This window comes from Aotus nancymaae, unplaced genomic scaffold, assembly GCF_030222135.1.
Source record: "Aotus nancymaae isolate 86718 unplaced genomic scaffold, 86718_ANA_hifiasm-v0.15.2.pri h1tg000004l, whole genome shotgun sequence".
In the NCBI taxonomy this organism is placed as follows: domain Eukaryota; kingdom Metazoa; phylum Chordata; class Mammalia; order Primates; family Aotidae; genus Aotus; species Aotus nancymaae.
The window spans coordinates 16364508-16387281 of NW_026988415.1; the positions used below are offsets into that span (position 1 = coordinate 16364508).

Consider the following 22774-nt stretch of genomic DNA (forward strand, 5'->3'; position numbering starts at 1 on the left):
TGCATGTGTCTTTATGGTAGAATAATTTATGTTTCTTTGAATATATGCCCCAAACTGGGACTGCTAGGTGAGAAACTCTTTATAATGTGCTATATCCCCCATGTGAGATGTACAATGTCAACCAGCAGTAAAGATTCTAATAAACCCTGCAATTACAAATGCCTGTCTCTTTTATTTAACTCAGCTTTTCCTACATGTCTTTATTCATGAAGCACTTTCTTCACATACTAGCTGATAATGTATTGCAAAACTACTATTCCATGAAGTTCAATTGTACATTAAGAAGTTCCCAAATACATTTTGATACCACTTGAAAATTTTGTAGGCGTTGGCATCTTGTCACAGATTTGTGATGTCGAGTAACTCATCTGTGTAGAAATGTAACTTTCTCTATAGCTGATCTCAACCTGTTCATGAGTCTCTGTTTCCACGGATGAAGAAATTACTAAACCCTACCTCTTTAAGATGACTGATTCTTTTCTGGTTAAAAACTTAATTTCTTTTGGGTAATTAATTACTCATTTGGCTCTGCATTTCAACTACTGCATTCAATATTCCTATCAGTCTGGCAGGGTGTTTAGTCTCAGCTACTCAGGAGGCTGAGGCAGGAGGATCCCTGGAGCCCAGGAGTTTGAGGCCGGCCTGGGCAACATAGAGAAACCTTCCGCCTATTTTATATATATATATAAAATATATCAAGGCTCTTATCAAGGCTGCTCTCAACTCAAGAATTTTCTTCTGCACCCCACTTCCTGCATTCCTTACTCCCTTTTCCTATCTCTTTTTCTCTCGTTCTGTTTTTCTTCTTCCCATCTCCTCTCTTCTTCTTTCTCCTCCTTGAGGACTGTAGTTTTGCAGGAAGCAATTCCTCTGTACAGGTAACTGTTTTGACACATTGCATGCCCAGAGCAGAGTATGTCATTGTGAGACCACTGTATTCTTCAGAAACATGGAAGAAATCATGTTAATTAATTATTTTTCCTGCTGAGAAAAGTGTATCTTAGAGGTAAAATATCAGAGTGACTGGATACTCTCATGATTTCAGGTAATTATAAGAAATAAATAAAAATCTCTTAAAAATTTGCTTTAATAGAGGCTGGGCATGGTGGCTCATGCCTGGAATCCCAGCACTTTGGGAGGCCGAGGTAGGAGGATTGCTTCAGCCTAGGAATTTCAGACCAGCCTGAGCAACATAGTGAGACCTCGTCTCCACAAAAAAATAGATTTGCTGGGCATGCTTGGCATTAGTTGGTAGTCCCAGCTTCTCCAGAGACCTTGAGCCCAGGAGTGCGAGGCTGCAGTCAGCCTTGATCACACCACTGTACTGCAGCATGGGCGACAGAGCAAGACTGTCTCAATAAAAATGTTTGCTTTAATATAGGAAGTAGAGCAAAACTCATTACTTCGAATATTTCATGGATATCAGCTATAATGCCATACCATTGTAGGGAAGTTGAGAAACATCATTTTTAATTATTTTTCATATTATTGTATGGAGCTTTGATCCAATTTCTTTATACAGCTGGTGTAAAGCTCTGTGTATCTAAGATGACAGCAGATTGAACCATAGGGAAGGTAGCTGAGTTTTGTACATGAAGGCAAACTAAACTAACCCACAGGAATCTGTTATTTATATGATGCAAGATCTGGCTTTGTTATTCTGTAAAATGCCTATTATTTGTGTTCATATTTTTTTTCTGTTCTGTAGGGCTTTTCAGGAAGTAAGTTAACAAACATCTGTTGTTTTAAGAAAATTATTTAAAGAAATTGATTTTTGTGTGTATAGGCCAACTACAGCAGCAGCAGGTATTGAAGCCACGTGTTCTTGCTACCTGTTCACATTATCAACTAAGAGATCCAAACCTCTGTCCTCAAGTGGGGAAGAAACTGCAAAGGATGATGGTAGGGAAGTGTAAAGTCAGTCACCACCACACCACAGGGGATCTCTCTTTTCTAAAACAATCTCTCTAATAGATACACTTTGTCAATTTAAATCTAGGAGAACATGGCCGGGGGCAGTGACTCATGCCTGTAATCCCAGCACTTTGGGAGGCCAAGGTGAGCGGATCACTTGAGGTCAGGACCGGCCTGGCCAACGTGGTGAAACCCTGTCTCTACTAAAAATACAAAAAATAGCCGGGTGTGGTGTCACGTGTCTGCAATCTCAGGTACTGGGGAGGCTGAGGCATGAGAATTGCCTGAACCTGGGAGGCAGAGGTTGTTGTGAGCCAAGATCATGCCACTGCACTGCAGTCTGGGCAACACACAGGGAGACACCATCTTGAAAAAATCTAGGAGAACTTAACAAGGCAGACGAAGAAAGTCTATCTGCAAAATTCAACAAGTTGCATGGATTTTTGGAGTAGAAATGTTTTTGTACTGACAAATCTATGTATTCATCTGAGGTGCACGTGTTTAAAGAAGTGGCAATGTTAACTGAGAGATGCAGAAAGTGAGGAAATCCTGCTCATTCCAGGTGGATGTCTCACTTACCTAAACAAACACTGGACAACAATCTCAGTGGCCAGGCTCTTCCCCACTCATTAGAAGTGAAGCCTTGAAACCGATTTTCCGAACATTGTCTCTACATGCAACGATGCTTAACTGTTGTTCTGAAAGTTCTGAACCTGGTAATCAGTATAGATCATGCTGAATACCCAGACTTAGGGCTCAGAGTGACTTGGATGCCCGTCCCTCCTGATACGGTTTGGATCTGTGTCCCAACCAAACCTCATGTAGAATTGTAATCTCAGTGTTGGAGGTAGCACCTCGTGGAAGGTAACTGGATCATGAGGGTGGCCCTTCAGGAATGGCTTAGCACCATACCCTCAGTGTTGTTGTCATAATAGTGAGTGAGTTATCTTGAGATCTGGTTGTTTAAAAATGCATACCACCTCCTTCTCTCTTGTTCCTACTCTACCATGTGAGAAGCCTGGCTCCTGTTCACCCTCTGCCGTGATTGCAAGTTTCCTGAGGCCTGCCCAGAAGCCAAACAGATACCTTCATGTTTCCTGTACAGTCTGTGGAACGATCAGCCAATTAACTCTTTTCTTTATAAATTACCCAGTTTCAGGTATTTCTTTATAGCAATGTGAGAATGGACTAATACACCACCTCTGTAACTGGCCAGCTCTCTGAACCTGGGCAAATGATTTAACCTCAGTTTTGTAGTTTTTTAAATGGGGATAACAAGAGTAACTTTTCTACTGTTGTAACAACTTATTTAGGTAAGGAATACAAAGCCCTGTTAGCTACTGAATAGTAGTAGGAGGTAGCAGTGGGTCCCATCCAAATCTGTGTATGTGAATCATTGATAAACTCCTAAACCCAGGGCTACTTTGGGATTGTTAGAACCAGTACAAACCTGAGCCACTCTGAAGACAGGCCTAGGACCCTTCCCTAGTGAGAAGGCAGTCCCAGGCCCAGACCTCCAGGAGGACAAGCAGCCTGAATAATCAAAGACTTTGTTGTTACTGTCTCTGAAGCCTAGACTAATTTTGGGCTTAGAATCTATCTGTGGGACTGGGGTGGGAGCTGAAAGCCCCTTGAGTTTTATTGCAAAATTTTTCATTCATGTTTACTTTTCCCTGTAGAAGACCCTTGCTTTCATCGAATTCTCAAACCTACGTCTTTTCACAATCAATAGAAGCTTGAGAAGGGCTGCTCTAGTCTCTTGAAGAATGATCTACTTCCTCCCTAGAGCTCTTATGTGGGGACACAGATGCCTTCATTATTCCCTTTCCCCAGTCTCACTGCCTGCATTAGTCCCTTTGCATTGCTGTAAAGAAATACCTGAGACTGGATAATTTATAAAGAAAAGAGGTATATTTTGGTTTGTGGTTCTGCAGGCTGTATAGGAAGCATGGTACCAGCATCTGCCTCTGGTGAGAGCTTCAGAAAGCTTACAATCATGGAGGAAGATGAAGAGGGAGAAGGCACTGCATGGTGACAGAGGGAGCAAGAAAGACAGCAGGGAGGTGCCAAACACTTTTAAACAACCAAATCTCACATGAACTACCAGAGCAAGAATTCACTCATCATACAGGGGTTGGTGCTAAACCATTAATGAGGGATCTGCCCTGCCGTGATCCAAACATCTCCCACCAGGTCTCATCTCCAACAACGGGAATGATATTTCAACATGAGATTTTCAGGGGGCAAACATCCAAACCATCTCAATGCCCTAGTCCTAGACCTGTCCCTCTGATTCTGTTTGTTCTCTTGGCATCACCCTTGCTTTCATCTCTAACCTACCTTCTCTTAAACCTCTTTTCGAACTCTTTTCATCATTTTATCCAACCACATTTGCTCAGACAAACTGCTCTCTGCTGTCCACTGTTGTTCAAACTGACAGGGATCTAGAAGGTTTTCTTATTTATGGTAACTACTTGGGCAATTTCCGTGGAGAAATGGTTGGGGCCAGGTGCAGTGGCTTACGCCTGTAATCCCAGCAATTTGGAAGGCCGAGACAGGCGGATCATTTGAAGTCAGGAGTTCGAGACCAGCCTGGCTAACAGGGCAAAACCCATCTCCACTAAAAAATGCAAAAAATTAGCCAGGCACGGTGGTGCATGCCTGTAATCCCAGCTACTTGGGAGGCTGAGGCAGGAGAATTGCTTGAACCCAGGAGGCAGAGGCTGCAGAGCCGAGATTGCTCCACTGCACTCCAGCCTGGGTGACAGAGTGAGACTATTGCAAAAAAAAAAGAAAAAAAAAGAGAGAGAGAATGATTGGTCACATCTGTAGTTCAAGAGGCTAGCGGTGTTGGCTTATTCCTGTCGGTATGTAATTACACAGTTCTACTTCCAGAACTCCAGAAAAAACCTTTGAAATGGAGACAATTCTCCCAGTTGGATGTCTGAGCTGTTATGTGGAGAGGGAAATACGTTTTAACTGAAGATTCTGATCTATGTGCAAATAAATGCCCATGAGCAGAGGGGGATTATCACTCACCTACACTTTAGTATCAGTGAATGATTGGGAATGGGGAAGGTTGTTATGGTGTGAGAAGGGAAAAGGAGTGTACTGAGACAACAGGTTGGGGCAGTAGGGAAGTAAATCCACAGGGGTGAGGTCAGTGGGGAGGGAGGTATGTAATGAAGGTCCACTTCTGACTTTTCCCTTTTGCACAGGACCTATCTGGTCCTGAATTGTTGATTTGAACATATGAATGATTCCTGTTTTGTCCCATCACTTTAACCCTAGCAATGAATGGCAGGGAGAAGAACAAGGGGGCAGCTTTTTACTATCTAGCTCTAGCTATTTTGCCAAGAACAGAATGGAGAGATGAGTGCATTTATGTTTACTGAGCACCTGCTATCTGCCAGTTGCTAGGAATGTCCCATCATATCAGCATTAATTATTGGAGAGAGGTTGAGATAACCCACTGAACAGAGCCACAGCATGCTAGGAGAGAAGGGAAACTAAGTCAGAAGAAAGCAGTTAGTGAGAACCGGCCAAAGGTCTCACTTAGCCATCCTGCTGTCTTCCTTATTATCTACTTTTCAACAGATGGGGAAGCTAAGAATCAGAGTAAATGACTCTCTCAAGATCCCACAGTTGGTTTATGGTAGAGTTGTGTTTGGATTCTCTTCTGTCAGAGAGAAGCCATATACCCTTCTTGAACCAGCATGGCATACAAAATCGAGAAAAGAGGGATGTTTGACTTTGGGCATATCTGTAGCTGGGCGTCAGGTGTTAAACTGCAGGTACATACATTTCCAGAGGAATTCAACTGAAAAGGGAAAGACCATAAGATCTCATTCCTCCTTGGCAGCCGCATATATGAGGGAAAAGCAAAAGAGAGGAAAGAAAGAAAGAAGGAAGGAAGGAAGGAAGGAAGGAAAAGAAAAGAAAGACAGCTGAAAGGCATACATTTCTGGAGAGCTCGAAAGATAAAAATGATAGTCTCGCTTGGAATTTATCTTAATGAGCAAGACTCAATCAATGGAAAGTGACAGATGGGATAATTTAAAGTTCAAGTTTCCTTCTTCTGTTTCTTTGTGTAAAAGAGAACCAACTTTTTGATCATTTTTTTGCTCAGCTGTAATATTCTGCTTCATAAAGAAGATTGAACATCAAATACCACATTAACATGTTATTGGCATCTTTCTTTTTTCATATCCTACATGTTGATTGTAAAACCGTCCAGGGAGACTGAGAGCTGCAATATATTAGTTTCTCAACTTCAAATTAATTTCACAACAGTACAGTAGAAAGCCATATATGCTTTGCTCCAAGAAGTATCTCAAAGTAGGTAATATTCTTTTCCTCTGAAGCCCTGGGTCTGGTTATTTTATTTATTGGATCACCTATCTACTTTACTTCCTTGTGATCCATTACCTGCTTCAGTAATTACCACCATCTCTGAAATGTCCAAGCCCTGGCAAGTAGATTGAATGCCTCTTTTCACATGCCTCCAGGGTGAGCCACACAAGCACAGTAGGAGCTGGGGAATTGTGTGGGGTGTGAAATCTATGTCTCTGCAATTCCCATTTCTCATTCAGACCTCCAACTTGACTCAGTAGGTCTGTGTAGACAAAGCCTAAACCAATGACCACATGGAGGAACAAGGCAAAGAGATGCCCAATGATTACAAGGGCCTTAGTTGAACTCATCAAAAACATATCCTCCTCCTCCCCTCTAGCCCAAGCTCCCCTACCTGAAGAGAATAGGCCAGAGCACTCTGTCATTTTGTCTCTCATCTAGGGGAAGCAGTTGTAAAGAAAGGGACGTGAACACCTTTCCGTCTCATCTGTGGGTATCAGAATCCCTTTAGCTGCCACAAAGGATCAAAACTGGATCCCATTTTTCCACCCTTTTCTCTAGAGCTGTGCTGTCCAATATGGCAGCCAGTAGCCACTTGTGGTCATTTAAATGTAACTTACTTGAAATTAAATTCAATTAAAAATAAATTAATTCAAATTAAGCTCCTCGGCTAGGCATAGTGGCTCACGCCTATAATCCTAGCACTTTGGGAGGCCAAGGCGGGTGGATCACCTGAGGTCAGGAGTTCAGCATCAGCTTGGCCAACATGGTGAAACCCCATCTCTACCAAAAATACCAAAAAAATCTTAGCTGAGTATGGTGGTGGTTACCTGTAACTGTCGGGAGGCTGAGGCAAGAGAACCGCTTGAACCCAGAAGGCAGAAGTTGCAGTGAGCTGAGATGGCGCCATTGTACTCCAGCCTGGGCAACAAGAGTGAAACTCCTAAAAAAAAATTAAGCTCCTCAGTCACATTAGCCACATTTGAAGGGCTCAGTAGCTGCATACAGCTGGTGGCTATCGTACTGAAGAGTGCAGATAAAGAACACTACCATCATCAAAGAAGGGTCTCTTTGACAACTCTGCTGTAGACCTCAACTGACTCTGATCTTGAAGGAAGAGCAGAATATCAATAATTGCAGAAAGAAGGAAGGACGTTTCAGGACAGAATTTGCGAAGACAAATGTTCATTGGTTTTGTACGGTACAAAGCCCTGTAAAAGGAGCAACTTTAAATGTTGAGGTTTGTATAGCAGTCTCAATTTTACAGGAATGTTCAGAAAGAATTAAGAGTATCCAAAAATGATGCAAAATGCAACTGTGTAAAATAAAATTAAAGATGAGGTAGGGGAAGCGAAGTAAAGGACTTTCCGTGGGCATAAATGCATAATTAAATCTTTCCCCACTTTTAAGTTCAACTAACTTTTTTTTTCAGTCAGTGTCCTAATTGTTTTGTTTAGAAAACATGCTTACTGGCCGGGCGCGGTGGCTCAAGCCTGTAATCCCAGCACTTTGGGAGGCCGAGGCGGGTGGATCACGAGGTCAAGAGATCGAGACCATCCTGGTCAACATGGTGAAACCCCGTCTCTACTAATACAAAAAAAAAAAATTAGCTGGGCACGGTGGCGCGTGCCTGTAATCCCAGCTACTCAGGAGGCTGAGGCAGGAGAATTGCCTGAACCCAGGAGGCGGAGGTTGCGGTGAGCCGAGATCGCGCCATTGCACTCCAGCCTGGGTATCAAGAGCGAAACTCCGTCTCAAAAAAAAAAAAAAAAAAAAAAAAAGAAAACATGCTTACTGTAACTATGAAATTAATTTATTATTATTAATCATCATCATCTTTCATACCCTGAGTTAACACTTATTTGTTCACTCAAATATTTTTCATCACCTACTGTGTATCAGAAATTCTTCTAGGCCTTTGGGATATATCAGTAAACTGGCTAAATTAAAGAGATATCTGAATGCAGAAGCTTATATCCTAGTGGATAGAGATGAAAGCAAACAATAAACATCATAAGTTTGGTAAATGTATGGAATATCTAAGAGTGATAAGTTCCATGAAATAATAGAGCACAGTACAGGATATCTATGGTTATAATGTTCATGCTGGAGCAGGCAGGGGGGTTAAGCATGTTCTCTTGTATCTTTACATGGGGCAGTATCCTTATTTTATATGTGTAGAAGGTAAAGTTCAGGTTGGTCAAAGTTCATGCAAATATACACATATATATCATACCATTTGTTGGTAAGCCTGTGACTTACATGTCATATGTAAGGGCAATATGGCACTATGGCAGTATCTATTGCCCTTAGTCATAGCATTAATTCTATTCCCAGCTTTTTGAATCAGTTGGAATAGGCTGGATTATATTGTGGCAACAATGAACTCCAAATTCTTGGGGTCTTATAACTGAAAAAAGTTTATTTCTTGTTCAATCTATATATGCACATGTTCACCAAAAGTCCTGTTCATGGGATCACTATTCATAACAGCCCGGCACTTAAATTAGGACAGTGCCCATCAATATGAATAAATGTTGGATGAATAAAATGTGGGGAATTCACACAATGGAATACTTCACAGCAATGAGAATGGATTAACTATAACCCCTTACAATATGGATGAATCTCATATACATAATCTTAAGTGAAGAAAACCTAACAGAGTAAATGCTGTATGTGGTAGGCAGATTTCTAACATGGTCCTCCAAGATTTCATGACCCTGGTGTACACAGACCGTCTCCATTATTCAACCAAACACTAATCTAGGTACCACTGTAAAGGAATTTTGCACATGCAATTACAGTCTCAAATCAGTTACCTTAAAATAGGGAGATTATCCAGGTGGGCCTGACTTTCCCACATGAGGTCCTCTAAAAGCAAAGTCTATTCTTGGGCTGCTTGCAGAAGCAGAAGTCAGGAGAGTTGAAGCTTGAGGGAGACTGACATGAGAGAAGTTCTCTGTTGCTGGCTTGAAATTGGAGGAGGCCTTGTGACAAGGAATGTAGATGACCTCTAGTTGCTGAGTGTCACCCCTGGTTGACACTCAGCAAGGAAATAGAGACCTCTGTTATAACTGCAAGGAAATGAAACTCTGCCAACAACCAGTGAGCTTGGAAGAGGACCCCAGGCCCCAGATGAGATCACAGCCCTGGCTGAAACCTTGATATGAACCCCATAAGGCCCTAAGAAGGGAATCCACCCACACTGTGCCTGGATTTTTGATCTATAGAAACTGTGAGAATATATATGTATTGTTTTAAGCTGAGGTATTTGTGGCAATTTGTTACATAGCAATATAAAACTAATACACTATGTGATTTGATTTATATAAAGTAAAAAGCAGGCCAAATTAATCTATGCTGATATAAATCAGAATAGTGGCCACTGGTGGATATTTATTGGCTGGAATGGGGCACAAGAGAGGATTTTGAGGTGATGGTAACATTTGTTGATATGAAGGCTGATCACATAGGTATGTTCAGTTCATGTATGTTTCATCAATTGTAGACCTATCCTCACTTTTCCATGTGTATATTACAGTTCAATAAAACAGCAAAAGCATACATCAAAAACATACATTTTGCTTTTCATAAAAACCCCACAAAAACAACATTCTTTTTTAATATGTGTATTCATATGTGTACTTGCTTACAATAAAGCATCCCCCCACCAACATAAAAAACAAGCTGAAAACAGCAGCTACCTCAGGGGAAGGAAATGGAACCGTATGGAGGTCAAGAGGAATTTTTGTGTCTTCTATGATATTTGAATTTTACAAAGAGTTTCAGTCAAGACTTTCTTGGGTTATTAAAAACATGAAGGCAGAAAAGTATTAAAACATATGAATTTTAATACATAAAACATATGTATTAAAACATGTGAATAAGGCACGGTGGTTCGCACCTGTAATTCCAGCACTTTGGGAGGCAGAGGCGGGAGCATTGCTTGAGCCTAGGACAGCCTGGGCAACAGTGAAACTCTGTCTCTATGAAAAATACAAAAATTAGCCAGTCAAAGTGGCATGCACCTGTAGTCCCAGCAACCCTGGATGCTGAGGTGGGAGGATCACTTGAGCCCAGGAGCTCAACACCAGCCTGGGCAACATCTCAAAACCTGAGGTGGGAGACTGGGGTGGGAGAATTGCTTAAGCCCAGGGACGTTGAGGCTGCAGTGAGCAGTGATTGTGTCACTGCACATCAGCTTGGGCAATAGAGAGAGATCCTGTCGCAAAAAACAACAACAACAAAAAAAAAATGAAAAATAACCCCATATATATAGATCCAATGACGTTATTTGAACAGAGTAATTCTTGTCTATAGTGGATATAAACATTCACCTAGGGATGTGATTTGAAAGACATTAAGAAGTTCCCAGACATCTCTCCTGCTTTATTCAATAACAGTAACTGCTGTTTGTTGGATACCCATTCTCTATAAGGGCCTGTAAAAGGTCTTTAGTGTATATTATCCTCTAGTTTTTCATGCATACCTTACAAGGTAGTTGATTAGTATCATCCCCATTGTACAGAGACAGAGGAGGAAACTGAGGCACTGGTAGGCTAACTGCTTGCCTAAGGTCACACAGTTAGTAAACAGCAGAACTGAGATTCAAATCCTTATCTGATCCTGGAGAGTGTGCTCTTTCCATCACAGTTGCCTGCTCTTTAATGGTCTTATTAATTCTTACCCTTGTATAAATTACTCATTCATTCTAAACGGAGGTTTGGGAAAGGGAATCATCTGAGTCCCTCACACTGTGGTGGAAATGACTGTTCCTCAGGTTGCGTTTTCCCTCATTGGCATTGCAGGGCACCTCCAGGTGTGGTGGGAAGTCTGGGAGAGTGGGGCTAATATAGAAAGAAAGATGCTGTGTCCCAAAAAGGATAGACTTGGATACTTCTCAATGTTCTCCAAGAGTGACTGGCTGCTCAGGGTTACCCAGTTTCCCCCTGGGGCTTGGCCCAGCCTAGCTTCAAGCCACAGGCTTTGTTGTTTGAATTTCGGCTTGTTCTCAATATGATCCCTCCTGTAGATAATATATTAATAACCTTAGTGCAAACACTGTAGACATGGAAAGTGAAATCCAATCCCTGCCCAGGAGATTCCAATCCTCAAGACATAAGGACCAAGCCATCCATCGAATTGCAAAAGACTTACAATGGAGGCAGCTGACTCAAGCCTGGACTTGACTCAGAATTCACTGAATACAGGGGAGTGAGCCTGAGACCTGACCTGCAGGCCAGCTTTGCAAAGACTCTCCCGTTACTGAGATAAAAGAACAGCCTGTGACACTCACCAAGTCTTTGCAGCAGATTTCTGAGAAAAGGACAGGAAAAGGGCTTGTTTAGAGTACTCTATTTAGCTTTTTGAGAGTTCTTATGTTCTTTTACATGAAGAATGGTCTGTAAATATTGCTAAGAGGAGCTCCTACCTTGTCATTTCAGACTACTACAGGGGTATTGGTGGAGAGGAGGGACAATTCAGCCTGAATCTTCTACCCTCAGTATGTCTGAATATTAGATTAACAGTAGTGTTATAATACAGAGCAAAAGAGGTTTGTAGAATAAAATACGTCTTTATAGTGATTTTTTTTTTTTGAGAAGGGTCTTACTCTGTCATCCAGGCTGGAGGGAAGTGGTGTGATCATGGCTTACTGCAGGCTCGACTCCCAGGCTCAAGTGATCCTCCCACTTCAACCTCCGGGTTAGCTGGGACCACAGGTGTGCCCCACCATGTCCCACTATTTATTTATTTATAGAGACGGGATTTTGAACTTTCGGACTCAAGCAATCTGATCCTCCTGCCTCTGCCTCTTAAAGTGCTGGGGTTACAGGTGTGAGCCACCAGGCACTACCATGAATTTGTTTATATCATACTAATCTCCCTCATCATTTGATGAAATCTGTATCAGTTGTTAAGTTTTTGATGAAATTAATGATGAATAAAAGTGATTATCAGTTGATACCCAGCCTAAAGTGCCTCTGTTTAGAATGTTATGTTATGAGCATCTAATGTGGATGAAAAATCAAAACTAACTATATTTCCAGATTACAACCAACAAAGAAAATTGTCTGTCCTTCATTCTGGACTAGCAATCATCCTGGTAAATTATTGTCGTGATTATTGTTGTTGTTAGTTTGCTATTGCTACAACATCTTAGCATCTCAGCTGGCATAAGATTTGTCCTTGATAAGCGAGCCAAAAGTCGTTCATCTGGTAATTCATTAGCTGGCTCTCTTCCAGAAGACTCTGGAACACCAAATGCCAGTTTTTGCTTTGACTTGCTACCAACCACTGGCAAGACAGAGAACGATGGAAACATACAGAGTAAAATGCAAAGTGTCTTCTATTTTACTTAAACTGTGTCTATCCTGGTCCCTCTTCTCCCTGTGAAAAGCAACTTAATGACTTGGTCTAAAAAAATCAACTATTTGCTCTGCAACTGAGTTGTGGATGTTGACACAGACTGCACTGTGTTTGCCACATACTGCTCTCTTGATGAAAGACTCTGCCATGTCACGCTCTTGTCACTGCAGATTGAGGGTGTGGAATTTGTAGTTGGGGAGGGCTAGGACACTTTGTATACAACCCTGTGACCAAGGAAGGAACTGATGTCCTGAGTACAAAAGGAAAAGTGGTCAAAACAGTTTCTGTCAGCAAAAGTTCCTCTTTCTGGGACCAAGACAAAAAAGAATGGATAGGTGGGTGGATTGATTAGGTCTTCCAGGCCCTCCCAGTGTTCAGCAGGGAGCCTTTTCTGGCCATTCCAGCCATCTGTGGACCATCAGCTGAGTGTCACTGCGTTAGAGCTAGTGCCACAGAATAGTCAGTCATTGTTCTCAGGCTCTTGCATATTAGGTGTATTATATTTCCTTTTATCGATGGTAACTTCTCTGAGAATGTGGACTAGTCTCTGTTGAAGATATTGGGGTACCTGGTAGAATGTAGCTAGTGGAAAGAAAAGATTTTATGTCATAAATTGGTAAGTAAGCGGAAAGACTAACATCTCTTGAGCACCTCCTCTGTCCCAGATCTGTTGTGAGGTGCTGTGGGCATTGTCTGACGTTGGCATGTATGCTTGGGGGAGCTAAGGGAGAGGTCAGAAGTGGTAATTCTATACAAGTTGTGTGCCCTTAGCCATGTTTCTTCAGCCCTCAGGGACTCCATTTCCTCATACATAAAGTAAGGACACTAACAGTTGCCTTGCAGAATTACTGTAAAGATCCAGTTAGTGCCTGTGAAAATATTGGGTAAACTGTGAAGCCCTAGACTAAATGTGATTGTTATTGAGCATTATGAGGAATGTTTTTAAAATGAAGATGCCAAGGTCCTAGACTTCCAGGAGGTTATTGTTTGGTAGAGTGGACAAAGTTGCTTGTGACATTTCCCAAAGATAACAGTGTCAGCTCATGTGGGTGACATACCAAGATTGTGTATATATTGAGCTGTCCAGTCCACAGTGTCTTGATCTCTGCTTCCCTCTTTACTAAAATTCAGGCTTTGGGCTCTCTATCTTCTTAATTGGTCTCAGAGCATGTGCATGACAGCATGTGTGTGCACGTGCGTGCGGGCGCAAACACAGACACACACACACACAGACACACACACACACACACACACACACACACACACACTGAGCCCTCTCTGGCCAGTTCTCCTGCCTGGGATGAGGATTATCTGTCTCTTGACCTTGCATTTTGGAACAGGGTGCCTCATATTCTCCAGTCGAACTCAGACATCCTGGAGCTGGATGATGCTCATAGAGACATTAGAGTGATTATTGGCTGGGTGCTTAGATAGATCTGGGTTCAAGTCCCACCTCTATAATTTCTAGTTGTGTGGCTGTAATTTGGAATTCCAGTTTACTCATTTGTAAAGTAAGTACAACAGAAGTGTCTATCTCATTGGGTTGCTGGCGATGCTAATTGAGGTAGTGCATGTAAAGCGTTTAGTACAGTATCTGACACACAGCAGATGTTCAATGTTCAGTATAGGAGCTACGATTCGTACTATCTGCTAACCATTCTGAGGTCAACCTACGGGAGACACCACTATAGCCAGCCATCCTGATTACTGTGCAGATCTTTGAAACTGGCACCCTCAACAGCAGGTTGACCTCTCTCCCCCATGCCTGTTGCATTTCTAACCCTTCACTGAGTGCTACCAACCGCATTTTGTCTCTTCTCATTGGGGATTTGAATATCATCTTCTGCTTTGGCTAAATCTCCCACATGATGATACCTACTAAGGCATCTTTCTTCAGTGTAGAAGATAAATGTTCAAAGTGCTTTTTACCAAGTTTATTTCCCTTCACTTCTCTAATGCTGTAGCTTTCTGCATTTTTATGCCATTTTGTGAAATGTGGATTTTGAATATATGTATTAAAAAAGCAAGTCCTTTCCCAGGTTTTACTATAAAGCCCAGTTAAGGGCTTTAGGAGCCTCTGGTCTGGCTCTCTCTTATTAAAAATTAATTTTCATTTAGTCTACGACAAGTATGGCTTCTCTAAAGTAATTTCTCTTTTCCTGGATTATGCTTATAAGGCATTTCCTTTCAGGCCCATTTGAGTGACAAATAAATCCTTTTCCTGGGAGAAATTTTGGTCCTGAAGCCTGCTTCCTTCAAATTCTTCATGTTGACCTAAGATATAATTTTCAACTCTTGTATTTTAAGTATTCGAAACTAGGACTCCCACAGAGACCAGTCAGGCAATGGGTATGTTCCTCGCTTGCTGAGATTCCAGAGTATGAAAATAAATGGGAAACTGTGGGTCAGCAAGGCCATTCTTGTTTTTATCATTACCATTATTAAAACCTACCTTGGGCTTTTGTGTTAGCTGGAGGTCAGTTCTTTATTTTTATTTTTATTTATTTATTTTGAGATGGAGTCTTGCTCTGTCGTTCAGGCTGGAATACAGTGGTATGTTCTCAGCTCACTGCAACATCTCCCGGGTCCAAGTGATTCTCCTGCCTCAGTCTCCCGAGTAGCTGGAATTACAGGCACTCACCACCACACCTGGCTAATTTTGTATTTTTAGGAGAGATGGGGTTTCACCGTGTTGGCCAGGCTGTTCTCCCACTCCTGACCTCAGGTGATCCGCCCACCTTGGCCTCCTAAATTGTTGGGATCACAGGAGTGAGCCACCGTGCCTGGAAATGGAAGTCAGTTCTTGACATAATTTTTTCCCAGTCTTTCAGCCTTGACTTTACCATCCAAGTCAGTAGAGGCCCAGAAGGCTTCTTTTCAACTTTCTGTCTTAACCCTGTGATCTGAGAAAGTTTGCTCCTCAGTTAAGTCTTTCTTCTGTTTTGTGACTCAGCGACTAGCCGGAGGGCCATCTTTGGTAGTGTCTTTTTGCTGACACCACAGCCAGAAGAGAGTGGTGTCCCTCCTCAGCCTTCTCATTAGCTAGCATAGCTCAGATCACAGAAGGCTCCTGCTGGGAGAGGCTTTCCGGGTCACCTAATGCAGCCCCTCATTTTACCAAAGTTGGCAACTATATCCCAGAGACATCAAGTGACTCACCCAAGGTCACACAGTGAGCTGCAGGCAGAACTGGGACTCAAATGTTGTTTTCTTGGCATCTCACTTGGTGCTTTTTCCACTCTGCCACTGTGAACTGGTGCTGCCAGCCGAGGGCTCAGCTGACGGGACTTGCTCAGTTCAGGCTCATGCAGGATGAATGCAAACCTGACCTTGTTTTTTAATCCCAACTGCTGTGGTTTGACCAGCTGCTCAAATGGAAACCCCTCCGGCCAGATCAACCATTAACTTTTGAGGTGAATGGAGCTGAAAATTAATGTCAAGAGTTTAAAGTAGGGCTGTCCCTGTAATCTCTCCTATTTACCTAGAGCGCTCTTCCACTTTCTACCTCAGCTCTCCAAGCATCTACTCCACTGCCCTATTTTCTGTGTTTCCTAGTACCCCATGGGAAGGACCATTCATTAGGGTTAAGCATTGCCATCTCCTCTCTTCTTGTTGATAAGTCTTGGAAGGGGACATGTACATATGTCCCATCCCTCAATGTGACAGAGTGGATCAGAGGCTTTCTTCCTCCACAGGACATGAGCCAGGACAGCACTGGAGACTTGTGGAGGAAGGGTGAAAAAAGACTGCAGATAAAAAAATAGGATGTGGCAAAGCCAACCTAGGCCATAAATAGGCCCATGGCCAGTTGCCTGTCATTAAGTATATGTATGTTGCTATTGTGGAAATATAATAAAGATACAAAATCAAAGATAATTCAAAAGTGGGGTAAAAAACAAGCATTTTCTGAATGTCTGCTTTTCCAGGAACTAGATTAAGTGTTCTCAGTAAATTATTTTAGTTAACTCGCGTGACAGCCCACTGAGGTGGCCATCATCAGCCCCATTTTCATGGATGAGAAAATTGAGATTGTTAGTGAACTCACAGAGCCCTAATTAAACCCCTCAGGGAAATGTGCTCTCCAAATCTATCTTCTCTGCTCTTTAAAAACACTCATTTGAGATTGGATTCCTCTTTACTATACCCCTAAACCAGCTTTTTGGAGGTACCTGGTCAGGCTACTTTCTTTTATTCTTTTTCCTTTTTCTTTTTCTTTTCTTTCTTTCTTTCTTTTTTTTTTTTTTTTTTGAGACGGGGTCTCACTGTGTCTCCCAGGCTGCAGTGTAGTAGTACGGTCATGGCTCACTGCACCCTCAACCTCTCAGGCTCAATGGATCCTCCAACCTCAGCCTCCCAAGTAGCTTGGGACCACAGGTGCCTGCCACCATACCGAGCTAATTTTTTGTAGAGATCGGGTTTCGCCATGTTGCCCAGGTGGGTCTCAAACCTCTGGACTCCAGAGGTACACCTGCCTTGGTCTCCCAAAGTGTTGGAACTACAGGCATGAGCCACCATTTTCAGCCCAGGATATTTCCTTCAGGGTGGAAACTGAGGCCCAAAGAAGTGAGATGACTGTTCCAGGAGCAGTCTGGCCTGCTGCCTATGGTTGCTAGGCCTTATTGTAGCTTTAAAAGCCCTGCACGAACTGACTCTTCCATTAGTTATCAGTAAAAAGTAGGAATGTGGGAATTTCGGCTGGGTGCGGTGGCTCAAGCCTTTAATCCCAGCACATTGGGAGGCTGAGGTGGATGGATCACCTGAGGACAGAAATTCGAGAGCAGCCTGGCCAACATGGCCAAACCCTGTCTCTACCAAAAAAATACAAAAAGTAGCCAGGCATGGTGGTGCATGTCTGTAATCCCAACTACTTGGGAGGCTGAGGCACTTGAACTCAGGAAGGAGAGGCTGCAGTGAGCTGGGAACACACCACTGCACTCCAGCCAGGGTGACAGAGTAAGACTCCATTTCAAAAAAAACGGAATTTCACTGTTAGTGAAATGGTGGGAATCCTTCCATCAGGAGAGGGCCCGTCATCAGGCTGCCTGTTCACAGGGATGGGTCTACTATGAGCCCCATTCCAGAGCTTATCCTGCCTTCTCAGCTCACAGTCGTTTAGCATACACAGCACCCCGGCACCTCCTTTTTTAACACCGTGAGCCCCATGTTTTGTTAGGCTAGACAAATAAAACTCAGTGTTTTGTGGGGGGAAAATAAATGACTATTGAGAGTGATGTATATAACACATTCAGCCTGTTTATAATATTAAAGCCTGAATTGCAGGACAGTGTTTTCATTAAGTACTGCTATTCATTCCATTTGGAGAGACACATAAGAACAGAAACCAATCAACTCAGTAGTTTGCATGCCTTCTATCTTTGTGACGGAATTGCTTATTATTGACAGTATGAACGTTTTCACAGAATGAGAGACAGCTAGAAAGCCAGGGTTGAAGAGAATGCTCAGGATCAAGGGAAAACATCATCTATGCTTTCTAGAGTGTCATGCTCTTTAATACGAAGTTTCCAGTATTTCTGTTCTAATTTGAACAGGGTACCCTGCTGTCACCCTTGTAATATGGGCCCAGAACAATTGCAGCTGCTGCTGAACTGGTGGGATCCAGTGATGCAAATGCCACAGAATGCATGAAGGACCCGGTCTAAGTCACTCCCCCTGGGCTGAGGCCCTGACTCTTCGGCAGTCCTTCAGCACTTGAGGAAGACAGTAAAGGTAAACACGTGACAAGGAATGTCAGATCAGGAAAATGTCCCTTGAATCACAAAGTCAACCTTGCCATCTCACGGATAGGGAAGTTGAGCCCAAAAGTGAGCAAGTGGCTTTCTCAGGGTTATACATATATATAGTCTCATTAGTGTCAGAGTCAAGACATGAGCCCAGGTCTCTGGACTCCCAGGCCAGTATTTTTGCAACTACCTCCCACTGTTGTCTCAGATTACAGGAACCAAATGCATGTCTGTCAGTGTGCTGTTTAGCATGCAAGCCAGGCTGACCTTTATGCTCCCAGAATCATCAACCTTTTCATTGGAAACCATGTAAGGACGGTTCTGGGAAAACAGTGAAAATCATACCATACCATAGAGACAACCAGAAGCCCTGCTCAGATGACAGAGTTCTCCTTGCCTTCCAAATACTGAATCCAAAATATATGTATACACAACAACTCCAAGTGGTGTTAGAAATAAGGAGACGGTGTTTGATTTTGTGTTCTTGTGTCAGTTCTCACTCATAGGCGGGTGTTGAACAAGGAGAACACATGGACACAGGGAGGGGAGCACTATACATGGGAGTCTGTTGGGGGGGAGGGGGGACAGCGGGGGGGTGGGGAGTTGGGGAGGGATAGCATGGGGAGAAATGCCAGATATAGGTGAAGGGGAGGGAGGGCAGCAAATCATACTGCCACGTATGCACCTATGCAACAACCTTGCATGTTTTTCACATGTACCCCAAAACCTAAAATGCAATAAAAAAAAAGAGAAAGAAATAAGGAGATGGAAAATCAAAGACTTGACAGTTCAGTCAGTTCTCTTCCTTTTTTCTTGCCTCCCACCCCCAGTCTCTCCCCAAAAGGCCAAAATCTAGAGCATCTGAGCCTTTCTCATTCACTGCCTGAGAGGAACTGGCTCCTGGGAGCAGAGACCAGCCGAGATTGCAAGAGGGCTCTTCAACATGCGGCCAAGGCCCAGCCCTGGCCTCAGGAGAGCATGGCTCTTGGGACACACTTAAGAAAAAATTCCCTGCTTCTCAGCAAAAAGCCTCTTCGACCCTGGAGGGATCTTCTGAGGTTTGTGGGACTCCCTACTCCCCACAAAAACCGTTTTCCTGTACTTCCAGGAGCCCAGATACATGAATTCCTGTATGAGAGATTCATTTCTTTGTTCCTCACAGAATGAGAGGGGTGGAGGAAGGGCTTCTAAAAGGCAAAATCCTGGTGACATATTAGATCTCAGAAACTGGACTTTACAGCCTCACCTTGTCCCTTTTGCTCTGCAACTACCAACCTCACTGGCCCTTTCTCTGAACGTTGGACCTCAAGTGTGTGTGCATGTGTGTGGACATGTTACTTTTTACAACTCATAAGAGTAAACCTGATACCCCCTCCCCCGTACCATTTACCCTGTACCATTTACCACCTCCCCCTTCCCTCCACCCAAGGCACTTTCCTTTGTTCCAATCCCACTAATCCCTCTTACAGTAGAAACTCCATAGTTTGGCTGCTGAGGGCTAGAATCTTCAACCCACCTGTTTCAGAAATATTTTCCTAGAGACCCATTGAATGCCATTACATACAAAGGTGGTGTAATGGCAGGGAATTTTATGCGGCACCATGAGGAGAGCCACCTACTGGGCAGGCTAAAGAGGTTGACTACAGTGAGTGGCCAAGCAGAAGGCAGGGGCAGCTGGCAAGCTGAGCTTCGGGGCCACCCCTATAGCTTCCCACTACACTGGCTCACACCCTAAGCTGCCCTCAGGGGGAGCAGGTCCAGTTCTACCAGTCTGGGCACCAGGGGAGCTTTTGTAGAAGCTGAGATCTACCTTGTAAGTTACTGCATCTAGCTTCTTCCTGCAAGTTCATTGGGTTTTCCGAGTGTTCCTGGAGCCTCAGGACAGGAGATGCCTGGAGTGCTAGAAATTCAGGATTCCAGAAAAATCCACCATCCCTTATGCCTCCAGCTGGACAAAGGGTCCCTCGATGTTCCCAGTAGGTTTGGGGGCACGTGGAAGTCTAGCCAGGGCTGGGAATTCTAGGGGGTGGTAAGGACAGGGTGCACAGCTGAGAAATTGCCCGAGAAGGGCCTGTTCCTTAGTTGGCACACTGAGCTTAGAGCAACAGGTAAACACAGACTCACATTTGGAGTGGCCTAAAGGTTTCTACATTTTGTTCCCACAGTGACTTAGGTGGTCAAAACAGACGACAGAATTGGTCCTATCTTACAGAGAAGAAAACTGAGGCTCCAGAGGGGCAAGTGATTATCCCAGGGCTGCCAAGCAAGGAAGTGACAGATTTCCCAGGACTTCTAGACCATTGTTAGGCTTGCTGCTTCATAGCACAGATAGAACAGGAAAGGGATGGAGCAGAGCTCAGTGAGAGAGATACTGGGAGAGCCTGTCTCCAGGAGGGACATGCCCCCACCCCAGGACTCAGCTCCTGGTCTGGATCCTCCCACTCAGTGGCTCCGGTGCCCCTTCTGCAGCAGTGGGACTGGAGGGAGTTGCACACTCAGTCATGGAAACGCCAGTGTCCTGATGTACATCAAGCCCCTTCCATTAATCAGATGGGGACAGACTGAGTCCTGAGTTCTCAGGGTCCTTTGCCTAAAGGGACAGCCATTCTTTCCCTGTTAATCCCTGCATCTCTGCTCCTGCAACAGAAAAGAGCCCGTTGGACACTGGAGCTTGAGGAACATTTGTGCCTATTTACTAGAGAAGGTGGTGTTCGTATCAGGAAATAGGGAGATGGTGCCGGGTTTCTTGGGTTCAAACACTGGGGCTCTGCTGTGTGACCTAGGGCATTTCCCTACCCCTCTCTGGGCCTCAGTTTCCTCATGTGTCACATTACCTTGGATTAGATAGTCTCACTCTAATGGAGTTTTTAGTTAAGTATCCATTTATTCAACAAATCTTTTATGAGTCAAGCCCTCCTGCAGGCACAGGGTTGGTACACAGGATTCAGCAAGAAGACAGTCTGTGCTCTAAAAAAGGTCAGATTCTCATTCTGTAACGCTTTTTGGTCATGCTGTCTTTTTATCATGCTGACTTACCTTTTCAGAAAATGCCCCCGCTTCCGCTGGAGAATGGAAATTGGCAAAGAGAGAGGGAAAAGCTCCAATTTGCGCCTTTGCTATTTTAGGAGAGGTTGAAATTACGAGCCAAAGTGGAGTGATGCGCTAAGCAGAGTGACCTCCGTACTCCAAGAAAAGAGAAAACCCAGGTTCCCTGCTTGTGAAGTGGCTCGAGCTCTTGGGCGTGAGGCATTATTATATAAATTCAAGCTCGCTCCTGATCCTTAGTACCCTGAGTTGCCTGAAGGGGGGAATGGCACTGCCTGCGAGTGCAGTCCGGGCGTTCGAGCCGCCGCCGCAACCGGAGCGAGGAGCGCCCGCCCGCACCACCTGTCCCCGCCGGCATTCCAGAGTAGAGGCCGAATTGGCAGCGAGCCGGCCCGGGTCGGTGGCTGCCTCGGTCCGCGCGGGCCCTCCTAGGGGTGTGTCTCACGGATTCAACTCCCGGCCACTCCTGGAGAAGCCCCGAAAGGCTTCTTCCTCCCTGGCGGGAGCGGCGTGCGCCCCGCTTTTCGCGCTGCTGTCCCGGGGCCGCCGCAGGCGGATGCACGTCCTCAGGCGACGCTGGGACCTGGGCTCCCTCTGCCGGGCCCTGCTCACTCGGGGCCTGGCTGCCCTGGGCCACTCGCTGAAGCACGTGCTCGGTGCGATCTTCTCCAAGATCTTCGGCCCCCTGGCCAGGTACGTTCTTGATGAAAGCTGAGCTCAAGCTCCCAGACTAGGGTGAGAAGGGGCTGTGCGGGGCGGGAAGGCAGCCGCGAGGGGTAGAAAGGGTGCAAAGTTCCAGCTGGCCAGTGGTGGCCGGTATAGGGTCTCTGGAGGGTCGCGGCGCGCATTTGGCCATGCCGCGGCTCTGGCGCCACTGTTCCGCGGGCACCGGCAGCGCAGCGTCCTCGCTAGCAAGTCGGGCTGCTGGCGGGCTCCTTCCCCCAGGGGAACTCTGAGCGCCCGGCTCTGAGCTCCCTCGAGGCCGCCTCCCGGGTGGGCAAGCGGGCGCGGGCAAAAGGAGGGCTTCGGGGCATGCGGGGAGAAAGCCGGGCAGAGGCGTGCGCCCCAAAGGGGCTTGGGGCAGAAGAGCCTGGAGAGTCCGGCGGGCGAAGCGGGATGGGGATGGGAGCCACCGAGAGTGGAGCGAGACACACGGGGGCCCGGACTGGGGGGGGGTGAGTTGAGGAGTGGGGCGATTGGGCCCGGAGAGGTCCTACTGGGACGAAACCCCTCGGAGGGGCTCCGGGGAGCTCGGGCGAGCTCTGACGGGGGGAGGGGGCAGGAGGCCCGCGGGAAGGAGTCGGGGTGGGGGTGTGTGTGTGCCGCAGAAGCCACAGCGCTTAGCCTGCCGG

General features: G+C 44.9%; 1 protein-coding gene across 2 annotated transcripts in view; it reads left to right on the top strand.

Moving 5' to 3' along the window:
* The first annotated feature begins 21687 nt into the window (after positions 1-21687).
* The window catches only part of HS6ST2 (heparan sulfate 6-O-sulfotransferase 2), a 321641-nt gene continuing 320554 nt past the window's right edge, over positions 21688-22774 (top strand). For both annotated transcript variants that reach the window (XM_012458778.3, XM_012458780.2), the window contains exon 1: positions 21688-22115. In XM_012458778.3, coding sequence (XP_012314201.2) covers positions 21688-22115 — 428 coding nt within the window. The remainder of the gene's footprint in view (positions 22116-22774) is intronic.